The sequence below is a fragment of the Mustelus asterias genome, unplaced genomic scaffold, assembly GCF_964213995.1.
Source record: "Mustelus asterias unplaced genomic scaffold, sMusAst1.hap1.1 HAP1_SCAFFOLD_2280, whole genome shotgun sequence".
In the NCBI taxonomy this organism is placed as follows: domain Eukaryota; kingdom Metazoa; phylum Chordata; class Chondrichthyes; order Carcharhiniformes; family Triakidae; genus Mustelus; species Mustelus asterias.
Window position 1 is genome coordinate 1,464 of NW_027592225.1, and position 12,456 is coordinate 13,919.

At 46.1% G+C, this 12,456-nt stretch overlaps 1 protein-coding gene across 1 annotated transcript in view; it reads right to left on the bottom strand.

Annotated features, from left to right (window-relative positions):
- Window positions 1-214: 214 nt before the first annotated feature.
- LOC144489533 (E3 SUMO-protein ligase ZNF451-like) overlaps window positions 215-12,456 on the bottom strand; it is a gene marked incomplete at its 3' end in the record, with an annotated part of 51,422 nt that continues 39,180 nt past the window's right edge. Inside the window, exons 5-7 of the mRNA XM_078207401.1 lie at window positions 10,949-11,060; window positions 7,065-7,212; window positions 215-341 (exon numbers count right to left, since the gene is read on the bottom strand). Of these exons, the coding sequence (XP_078063527.1) occupies window positions 215-341; window positions 7,065-7,212; window positions 10,949-11,060 (387 nt within the window). The remainder of the gene's footprint in view (window positions 342-7,064; window positions 7,213-10,948; window positions 11,061-12,456) is intronic.

Below are 12,456 nucleotides of genomic sequence, written 5' to 3' on the forward strand. Positions count from 1 at the left end.
GAGAGAGAGAGGGGGAAGGAGACTCGAGAAGAGCTAGTTGGGAGGGGAGACAAAATTTTTTAACTCGAACAAAAAGAGGTAAACTACTTGGAGGAATCCATTAATAATTTAGGAAGGTGTATATTTAAGCATGTACGAGTAATGGATATCATGGTTAACCGAAAAAGGCATATTAAATATGAATTTTATTCATCATGCATTTGTCACAATGTACCTTTGAAGCCAAATGTTCTTCATATTTCTGTGGGTTTATGAATCGTTGACAGCATGCAACACAAATATACCAAGTGGATGGAGACCCATGAAGTGTAATCGTGGGATCACAGGGAGAATGGTCAAACCTTTTTTAAAAAAACAAATTTCAATAGTTACCACAGTGCACGAACTGGACTTTCTCTGAGCCAGCCAATAGCAAAGACGAGAGGAGCACAGCTCCCAACTGGAAACGCTGCTGTGCTTTTTAAGTCTAATTATTAGTGTCACAAGTAGGCTTACATTCAAGCTGCAATGAAGTTACTGTGAAAATCCCCGAGTCGCCACACTCCGGCACCTGTTTGGGTACACTGAGGGAGAATTGAGCATGAGCAATGCACCTTTGGACTGTGGGAGGAAACTAGAGCACCCGGAGGAAACCCACGCAGAAATGGGGAGAATGTGCAGACTCCACACAGACAGTGACCCAAGTCGGGAATCGAACCCGGGTCCCTGGCGCTGTGAAGCAGCAGTGCTAACCACTGTGCCACCGTGCAGTCCCCACCGGCAATATGAAGAGGGAGAGTCTCAGGATTGTTCATGCTCAGTCTGTCAGCTTGTGTGCCCATTACATGAAGCATAAACACTTCATAGCTTGCTTGCCAGAATGGTCTATAATGGTCAGGGATCAATCGTAAAACATAAGAAATAACCTCGACCGTACTCTGCCATTCGGTAAGATCATGGCTAATTGGCCTGTGGCTCCCACTCCACTTCCTCATCATGCTCGACTGCCTTATAAATCAAAAATCTGTCTCAAATCAGCCTTCGGGAGATATTCAACATCGGTCTTTTGCAGGAATGACAACAGGCCCACCCAACAAGGATTCTTTCATCAAGTAACCTAAAAGTCAGCACAGCCATAAGGCTGCCAGGCCTGGGACTGTACTCGGATGGACTCTCTCTTCCAACCTGCCACAGAGGGGGACCCGATTTCACCAATGGATGGGTTCAGGGCTTTGTAAAACACCAACACCGCGGACAGTGCAAGAGGACCAAGCATTCTTTGATGATTCCCACACATGACTTTTCCAGCAACCGTTGCCGCACATTTGCTCCTAAAACAGGCCCTAGAGTCCCTGGCTGGAGCATGGACAGTCATTACTTCAAGCCTCATCACTGGTTTCCAGACCAGGAGCTAAAACAGAGCCCATTTGCGTTACCCATTAAGTATTCCTCGTGTCCCTCTCTGGGGAACATAGACAGGATAGATTCCCCTCTACTTTAACTCCGTTAATCATCTTAAACATCTCAAATTAGATCCCTTCCTCCCCCTTCAGATACCATGCCTAAAAGGACCTTGGTGACCATGGTTCCACCATTGGATTCATCCCATGATTATGCATGCCAAAGTAGTGCAGTGATTTGCCATTGCCTCCTGCAGTGTGGCTGGCCAGGAAGCTCTCCCACTCTTCCCACCTGTCCTTGGAAGGATTTACAGGCTGATCAACCTGTTTGGCCACGTTATGAACATACCTGCTGCGGCCATCAACTCCGAAAGTGGGACTTGAACCCGGGGCTTCTGGCCCAGAGATTGGGACATCCACACTGCGCCCACAAGACCTCTAGATCACCCATAATCTTGTATAATCAATGGAATATAACCCTATCCTCATGGCTTAAATCTTTTAACCCTGGAGACATTCCAGTCATAGAAAGCCTACAGTGCAGAAGGAGGCCATTCGGCCCATCGAGTCTGCACCAACCACAATCCCACCCAGGCCCTACCCCCACATATTTACCCGCTAATCCCTCTAACCTACGCATCTCAGGACTCTAAGGGGCAATTTTTAACCTGGCTAATCAACCTAACCCGCACATCTTTGGACTGTGGGAGGAAACCGGAGCACCCGGAGGAAACCCACGCAGACACGAGGAGAATGTGCAAACTCCACACAGACAGTGACCCAAGCCGGGAATCGAACCCAGGTCCCTGGAGCTGTGAAGCAGCAGTGCTAACCACTGTGCTACCGTGCCGCCCCAGTCAATCTCCATAGCAGCAACTCCGAGGCCAATATATCCTTCCTGAGATCTATATCCAGATCTCTACACAATGAATGGAGGGAGGAACAATAAAACACAACTACAACAGGCTGATGGAGTCATACACCAGTATCTCTGAATAATATCTGCAACCATTCCGCATCAGGGGGAGTATTTTATAAAAAGATCGAGCTGGTAAGGAATTAATTTTCAGTATGTATCCAGTTAGAACATAGAACAGTACAGCACGGTCGGTACAGGCCTTTCGGCCCTCGATGTTGTGCCGAGCTTTGTCTGAAACCAAGATCAAGCTATCCCACTCCCTATCATTCTGGTGTGCTCCATGTGCCTATCCAATAACCGCTTGAAATTTCCTGAAGTGTCCGACTCCACTATCACAGCAGGCAGTCCATTCCATACCCCAACCACTCTCTGAATAAAGAACCTACCTCGTACATCCCTCCTCTATCTCCCACCATGAACCTTATAGTTATGCCCCCTAGTAACAGCTACATTCACCCGAGGAAATAGTCTCTGAACGTCCACTCTATCTATCCCTCTCATCATCTTCTAAACCTCTATTAAGTCGCCTCTCATCCTCCTCCGCTCTAAAGAGAAAAGCCCTAGCCCCCTTAACCTTTCCTCATAAGACCTACCCTCCAAACCAGGCAGCATCCTGGTCAATCTCCTTTGCACTCTTTCCAATGCTTCTACATCCTTCTTATAATGAGGTGACCAGAACTGCACACAATATTCCAAATGTGGTCCTGTAGAGTTGCAGCATAACCCCACGCCTCTTAAACTCAAACCCCCTGTTAATAAACGCTAACACACTATAGGCCTTCTTCACGACTCTATCCACTTGAGTGGCAACCTTCAGAGATCTGTGGATATGAACCCCAAGATCTCTCTGTTCCTCCACATTCCTCAGAACCCTACCTTTGACCCTGTAATCCACATTCAAATTTGTCCTACCAAAATGAATCACCTCGCACTTATCAGTGTTAAACTCCATCTGCCATTTTTCGGCCCAGCTCTGCATCCTATCAATGTCTCTTTGCAGCCTACAACAGCCCTCCACCTCATCCACTCCTCCACCAATCTTGGTGTCATCCGCAAATTTACTGATCCACCCTTCAGCCCCCTCCTCCAAGTCATTTATAAAAATCACAAATAGCAGAGGACCCACCACTGATCCTTGTGGTACACCGCTGGTAACTGGTCTCCAGTCTGAAAATTTTCCATCCACCACCACCCTCTGTCTTCTATGAGATACAGTAAGAAGTCTAACAACACCAGGTTATTTATGAGATAGCCAGTTACTTATCCAATCGGCCAAATTTCTCTCAATCCCACAGCTCCTTACTTTCTTCCTGAGCCGACCATGGGGGACCTTCTCAAACGCCTTACTAAAATCCATGTATATGACATCAACTGCTCTACCTTCATCGACACACTTAGTTACCTCCTCAAAAAGTTGAATCAAATTTGAGAGGCAAGACTTACCCTTCACGAATCCGTGTTGACTATCATGGATTAAGCTGCATCTTTCTACATGGTCGTAAATCCTATCCCTCAGGACCTTTTCCATTAACTTACCGACCACCGAAGAAAGACGAACCGGCCTATAATTACCAGGGTCATTCCTATTTCCTTTCTTGAACAGAGGAACAACATTTGCCACTCTCCAGTCCTCTGGCACTACCCCGTGGACAATGAGGACCCAAAGGCTCTGCAATCTCATCCCTTGCCTCCCAAAGAATCCTAGGATATATCTCATCTGGCCCAGGGGACTTATCAACCTTCAGGTTTTTCAAAATTGCTCATACACCTTCCCTCAGAACATCTACCTCCTCCAGCCTATCAGCCTGTATCACACTCTCATCCTCACAAACATGGCCCCTCTCCTTGGTGAACACTGAAGAAAAGTATTCATTCATCGCCACTCCTATCTCTTCTGACTCCATGCACAAGTTCCCACGACTGGCCTTGACCAGCCCTAACCTCACCCTGGTCATTCTTTTATTCCTCACATAAGAGTAAAAAGCCTTGGGGTTTTCCTTGATCCGACCCGCCAAGGACTTCTCATGCCCCCTCCTAGCTCTCCTAAGCCCTTTTTTCAGCTCATTCCTTGCTACCTCGTAACCCTCAAGCGACCCAACTGAACCTTGCTTTCTCATCCTTACATACGCTTCCTTCTTCCTCTTGACAAGACATTCAACCTCTTTTGCGAACCATGGTTCCCTCACTCGGCCATTTCCTCCCTGCCTGACAGGGACATACCTATCAAGGACACGCAATATTTGTTCCTTGAACAAGCTCCACTTTTCATTTGTGCCTTTCCCTGACAGTTTCTGTTCCCATCTTATGCCCCCTAATTCTTGCCTAATCGCATCATAATTACCCCTCCCCCAATTATAAACCTTGCTTGCCATATGGCCCTATCCCTCTCCATTGCAATAATGAAAGACACCGAATTGTGGTCACTATCTCCAAAGTGCTCTCCCACAACCAAATCTAACACTTGGCCCGGTTCATTTCCCAGTACCAAATCCAATGTGGCCCCACCTCTTGTTGGCCTATCCACATATTGTGTCAGGAAACCCTCCTGCACACACTGTACAAAAACTGCCCCATCCGAACTATTCGACCTACAAAGGTTCCAATCAATATTTGGAAAGTTAAAGTCCCCCATGACAACTACACTGAGACCTCCACACCTATCCATAATCTGCTTTGCAATTTCTTCCTCCGCATCTCTATTACTATTTGGGGGCCTATAGACAACTCCTAACAACCTGACCGCTCCTTTCCTATTTCTAACTTCAGCCCATATTACCTCAGTAGGCAGATCCCCATCGAACTGCCTTTCTACAGCCGTTAAACTATCCTTGATTAACAATGCTACTCCACCACCTCTTTTACTACTTTCTCTACTCTGACTGAAACATCTATACCCCGGAACTTCCAACAACCATTCCTGTCCCTGTTCTAACCATGTCTCCGTAATGGCTACAACATCGTAGTCCCAAGTACCAATCCACGCTCCAAGTTCACCTACCTTATTCCGGATGCTCCTTGCATTGAAGTAGACACACTTCAACCCACCTTCCTGTCTGCTGGTACACTCCTGCGACCTTGATACCTTCCTCAGTACCTCACTACACTCAACACTGACTTCTGGACTACAGCTCCTTTTCCCATCCCCCTAACAAATTAGTTTAAACCCCCCCGAAGAGCCGTAGCAAATTTCCCTCCGAGGATATTGGTGCCCCTCTGGTTCAGGTGCACCCCGTCCTGTTTGTACAGGTCCTACCTTCCCCAGAATGCGTTCCAATTATCCATGTAACTGAAACCCTCCCTCCTACACCATCCCTGCAGCCACGTGTTTATCTGCACTCTCTCCCTGTTCCTCAACTCGCTATCACATGGCACCGGCAACAAACCAGAGGTGACAACATGGTTTGTCTTGGCTCTCATCTTCCACCCTAGCTCCCTAAATTCCTGTTTTAAATCCCCGTCCCTTCTCTTACCTATGTCGTTGGTACTGATGTGTACCACGACTTGTGACTGTTCCCCCTCCCCCTTAAGGATCCGGAAAACACGGTCTGAGACGTCACGGACCCTGGCATCCGGGAGGCAACGTACCATCCGTGAGTCTCTTTTGCTGCCACAGAACCTCCTATCTATCCCTCTAACTAATGAGTCCCCAATAACTATTGCTCTCCTGCTCTCCCCCTTTCCCTTCTGAGCCACAGGGACGGACTCAGTGCTGGAGATCTGGTCACCGTGGCTTACCACTGGTCGGTCATCCCCCTCAACTGTATCCAAAGCGGAATACTTGTTGCTGAGGGGAACGACCACAGGGGATCCCTGCACTGACTGCTTCCTCCCAGCCCCTCTAACCGTCACCCATCTATCTTCATTCCTTGGAGTACCTATATCTCTGAAGCTTCTATCTATGGCCACTTCTGCCTCCCGAATGATCCGAAGTTCATCCAGCTCCAGTTCGTTAACGCGGTTTTTGAGGAGCTGCAGATGGGTGCACTTCCCACAGGTGAAATCAGCAGGGACACTGACGGCGTCCCTCACCTCAAACATTCTGCAAGAGGAACATTGCACTGCCTTCACTTCCATCCCCTCTCGATAACTTGCTAATACAACAAGAAAGAAAGAGCTTACCTGCTCTCACTCGAGTCTTTTTTTTTTAGGTTAGAGGAGGGGGGAGGGTGGGAGACTCTACACGTGTAGTGTCTCGGGATTCCTCCCCGTTCAAATTTAATGGGCAGAAACCTTCCCAGGCCTCTCCACGGCCTACTTCCGGTTTCCTGTTTAACTAAAAAAAAAATTCCGCTAAAAAGGTTAAAAAAATCAATCTCTCTTACCCTCAGCACTCCTAACATGAATCGCTCCCTCTCTGCTTGCTCCGGTGGAACTTAATCATTATGGAGCGGCACAGTGATTAGCCTCACAGCACCAGGGACCCGGGATTTGATTCCCAGCTTGGGTCACTGTTTATGTAGAATCTGCATGTTCTCCCCATGTCTACATGGGTTTCCTCTGTGTACTCCAGTTTTCTCCCACCGTCCAAAAGACGTGCTGGTTCGGTGCATTGGCCATTCTCCCTCAGTGTACCAGAACAGACGCCAGAGTATGGCGACTAGGGGATTTTCACAGTAACTTCATTGCAATATTAATGCAAGCTTACTTGTGACACTAATAAACTTTTAAACTTTATTCTGCAGTGTTCTATCTCCTCAAAACCAGTCTTACGCAGCCAGGTACCGATGTCACTATTTGCACTATCAAGTTTAAAAACAAATGCCTACCTTTTCAAGTGCCCTAAAAGCAAATGTCGATTGTCAAACTTCCTGTTACATTTCATTATTGGGCAGTCAATGGGATCAGCAGTCACTGAAGCACTTGTACCTCTTCTATCTCCTCTCCGACCAAAACTGACAACCCCAGGCTTCAGCCCTGTTTCAAAAAGACATTGCAGGTTGAGGAGGACCAGGGAGCAAAATATAGAAGGTAAGAAATCAAGTGCAAAAGAAGATATAAAACTTGTTAACGTGATCGGAAGAGTCTGAATACAATTCATCTGTAGATTTAGCGAGTAAATTTTTTCTAATGTCACAAATAATTAAGGGCTTAGAAACTCCCCTCATGCATGGAACATAATTCTGCGCTGAAGAATAGATTGCAATTGTTTATCAAAACATTATGGTCAGGGATGTTGTCAGAAGGAGGAATCCAAAAAGAGGATCAAATATAAAAGATTTTTTGAGTCTGTGAGAGAGATGCAATCATGACTTCAATGTTTGTAGTTTTTGAGGCCGACCCCAATTGAAAAGGGAAGTTAGAACCCTTCCTGTTTCGTCTGGAAACCAAAACTTCTGGAGGCCCTTGAAACTGGGTTGGAACCAAACAAAAGTATACAGAGCCATCACAGCTCAGGTAACGAGTCCATTGATGCAGTACAGGCAGACTGATGAAGAGACATCGATCCAGAAGCTAAGACGAGATGAACATGCAGCTGAACTTGTTTCTGCTACTTACAGAGTCATAGCGGTTTACAGCATGGAAACAGGCCCCCGGCCCAACTTGTCCATGCCACCCTTTTTTTCTTAAATCACTAAGCTAGTCCCAATTGCCTGCATTTGGCCATATCCCTCTATACCCATCTTACCCATGTAACTGTCTAAACGCTTTTTAAAAGACAAAATTGTACCCGCCTCTACTACTACCTCTGGCAGCTTGTTCCAGACACTCACCATCCTGTGTGTGAAAAAATTGCCCCTCTGCACCCTTTTGTATCTCTCCACTCTCACCTTAAACCTATGCCCTCTAGTTTTAGACTCCCCTACCTTTGGGAAAAGATATTGACTATCTCGCTGATCTGTGCCCCTCTTTATTTTATAGATCTCTATAAGGTCACCCCTCAGCCTTCGACGCTCCAGAGAAAAAAGTCCCAGTCTATCCAGCCTCTCTTTATAACTCAAACCATCAAGTCCCGGTAGCATCCTAGGAAATCTTTTCTGCACTCTTTCTAGTTTAATAATATCCTTTCTATATTAAGGCGACCAGAACTGTACATAGTATTCCAAGTGTGGCCTCACCAATGTCTTGTACAACTTCAACAAGACGTTCCAACTCTTGAATTCAATGTTCTGACCAATGAAACCAAGCATGCCGAATGCCTTCTTCACCATTCTGTCCGCCTGTGACTCCACTTTCAAGTGGAGGGGAACCTGTACCCCTCGACCTCTTTTTTCTGTAACTCTCCCCAACGCCCTACCATTAACCGATTAAGTCCTGCCCTGGTTCAATCTACCAAAATGCATCATCTCACATTTATCTAAATTAAACTTCATCTGCCATTCATCAGCCCACTGGCCCAATTGATCAAGATCCCATTGCAATCCGAGATAACCTTCTTCACTGTCCACAATGCCACCAATCTTGGTGTCATCTGCAAACTTACTAACCATGCCTCCTATATTCTCATCCAAATCATTAATATAAGTGACAAATAACAGTGGACCCAGCACCGATCCCTGAGGAACACCGCTGGTCACATGTCTCCAGTTTGAAAAACAACCCTTATAGAATTTATATATACTTATTGAATCAATTAATGGAAGCAACAGAGGAGATCTCAGCACTGAACCCATCTGCGCAGGGAATTCTATCTGATCAAGTTCCATAATCGTTGTAAGAATGCAGTTAACTGTTCCAAAGGAAATGTTTTGCTCTGCATCAGAGAAAGGTGGTACTGGGCCAATGTATTCAACCTTTGTAATCCATGTTGTTTTGGCACACCCACAGATAGGATGGGAGCGCCAAGATTTTGACTCAGCAACAGTGGAGGAACAGCAATATAGTTCCAGGTCAGAATGGTGTGTGGCTTGGAGAGGAACTCAAAGTTCCCATGTGTCTGCTGCCCTTGTCCAGCTAAGCGGTAGAGGTCGAGGGTTTGGAAGATGCTGTCAAAGGAAACTTAGCAAGTAGTTGCAGTGCTTCTATTATACGGTGCTCACTGCTCCCACTGTACTGACGGTGAAAGGGGTGAATGTTTCAAGTGGTGGATGAGACTTTAGTCAAGCAGGTTGCTTTGTCCTGAATTGAGGGGGATTTTCGGGCAGTAGGAAGCACAGTGGTTAGCACTGCCTCCTCACAGTGCCAGGTTCGATTCCGGCCTTGGGTGAACGTCTTTGTGGAGTTTGCACATTCTCCGCATGTCTGTCTGAGTTTCCTCCTTGTGCTCTGGTTTCCTCCCACAGTCCAAAGATGCGCAGGTTAGGTGGAATGGCTATGCTAAATATGCAGGGTTCTGGGTACAAAGGAGGAGGAGTGCTCCTTTGGCGAGTTGGTAGGCCGGATGGTCTCTTTCTGCACTGCAGGAATTCTTTGGTTCGAGTGTTTTTGGAGCCACACTCATCTAGACAAGTATTATATATTCCATCACACTCCTGACTTGTGCCTTGTAGATGATGGATAGGCTTTGGGAAGACAAGAAGTGAGTTACTGCACATAGAACTCCGAGCTCCTGTAGCCATGGTATTTATAGGCTGGACCAGTTCAGTTTCTGGACAATGGTAACCCCCAGGATGTTGACTGTGGGGGATTCAGCGATGGCAAAGCTGTTTAATATCAAGGAGAGATGGTTAAGATTCCCTCTTATTGGAGATCGTCATTGCTTGAAGCAAATATAACTTGCCACGTCATCCCAAGCCTCAGTTGTCTAGATCTTGCTGCATATTGATATAGACTGCTTCAGTGCTGAGCAGTTGTAAACAGTACATCAATAAACATTCCATTTCTGTCCTTATGATGGCGAGAAGTCATTCTTGAAACTGCTGAAGATGGTTGCAAACACCACCACTGACAAGTTCTCCTCCAAGCCACACACCAGCCTGACTTTAAACTATATTGCCATTCCTCAACAGTTGCTGTGCCGAACGCCCCAACAGTACTAGGGGGAAATGCATACACCACATGGACTGCAGCAGTCCAAGAAGACGGTGGACCACCACCTTCTAAAGGACAACTAGGGATGGACAACAAATATTGGCCTTGCCAGCAATGCTCACATCTCATAAATAAATTTGAAAAAGTAGCATGTGCAGAGATATTTGGTCCATGTGGTTTTTCTGGATTGGTTTTCATTATGGAAGGGGGAAAATCAGAGGAATTTTCAGCGGTGTATCGCTCCACCACCCGCCTGCTGTTGTTTACAAGTATGGATAGATTCCCCTGCCACCGGCCACCCAGATTACCTCAATCTTCTTCTAACTTCAGCAATCCACAATCCAACCAAACAAAGGCAATGGCCCAGTGGGGTTATCGCTAGACTATTAATCCAGCAACTCAGTTAATGTTCTGGGGACCCAGGTTCGAATCCCAACCGCGGCAGATGGTGGAATTTGAATTAAATTTTCAAAATATTTGGAATTAAGAATCTACTGATGACCACAAAACCATTGTCGATTGTCCATGGTTCACTAGTGTCCTTCAGGGAAGGAAATCTCCCGTCCTTACCTGGTCTGGCCTACATGTGACTCCAGAGCCACAACAATGTGGTTGACTTTCAACGGCTCTCCAAGGGCAACTAGGGATGGGCAATAAATGCTGGCCAGCCAGCGACGCCCATGTCCCACGAATAAAATTTTTTAAAAATCTGTTTCAAAGTGAAATGGAGGAGAAAAGATACCTGGTACTTTCAACCACCCATCAACACATCTTCTTGCTTCTTCCGTTGCGGGTTGTCCCTGAATGAACTCCAACTCCTGCATGCCATGGGCATGCTGCGAATCCACCTTCTCCTGCACAGACACACAATAAGAGGCAAATTCATCGACAACAGCTCGCAGCAACAGTGCAGTTTACAGAAAATGAAAATCAGTTAGTCGAGGGAGACACGTGCCCAATGTAATGACATTTCTATGAAACAAAATAATTTATAAAGTCCCTCTGAAGAAATATTTAAACTCAATGTTACTCAACTGCAAACCTTATGGAAACTCATGGATCTCGAGCCACTTGGCTCAAAAACGTGAGACATTAGATGCGGAGAGACATGTTTCTTCCTAGAATCTAGAGGGGGGGGGGGGTCACAGTTTCAAAATAAGGGGTCACCCATTAGAGACACAGAGGAGGAGGAATTTTTTTTCAGCGGCTGGTTTGTGTTTAGAATTCTCTTCCCCGGAGAATCGTGGAAGCTCAATATACTCAAGGACGGGTTAGACAGATTGTTGATCAACTGGGAGTGAGGGGCAGGAAAATGGATTCAGGCCACAATCAGATCAGCCATGATCTTACTGATTGACAGAGCAAGTTAGACAGGCTGAATGGGCCTACTCCTGCTCTTATATTTATGTACATACACCATGATTAAAGCATACTTAGAAGCAATGTGCACAGTTCCGGTCTCCATGTTATGAAGACCATATTGAGGCACTAGGGGAAGCGCAAATAAGATTCACAAGGATGCGACCAGAACTGAGGATATCATAACCAAAGAAAATTGACCATCTGACAGAGCTCTTTTAGGACTGGAAGTGTTTGATAGGTTAGAGAAGATGTTTTCCACTTGTTGGAGAGACCAAAACTAGGGATCATAAACATAAGGCAGTTAATAATAAATGCAAGAGGAAATTAAGAAGAACTTGTTTAGCCAGAAGTGGTTAGAATGTGGAACTCACTATAACATGAGGTGAATATCACAGATCGATTTATGGCGAAACTAGATAAATAGATGACGGAGAAACCAAGGAGAATTTTCTGGTAAAGTTGATGAGTGGGGGGCTGCTGAATGACCTGTAAGAGAGGAGGGCAGTGAGAGTGCCCCCAAAAGGACAGTTTTCATTATTTTCACTGAACGTTCGAATCTTGGTTTTCTTTCACATTATATTAATGGGTGGCACAGTGGTTAGCACATCTGCCTTGCAGTGCCAGGGACCTGGGTTCAATTCCAAGCTCGGGTGACCATCTGTGTGGAGTTTACACATCCTCCCCGTGTCTGTGTGGGCTTCCCCCAGGTGCTCTGGTTTCCTCCCACAGTCCAAAGACATGCGGGTTAGGTGGATCGGCCATGGTAAATATGGGTAAATATACGGGATTACAGGGATAGGACCTGAGTGGGATTGTGGTCAGTGCAGACTCAATCGGCCAAATGGCTTCCTTCTGCGCTGTAGGGATTCTACGATTCTGTAGCGCACA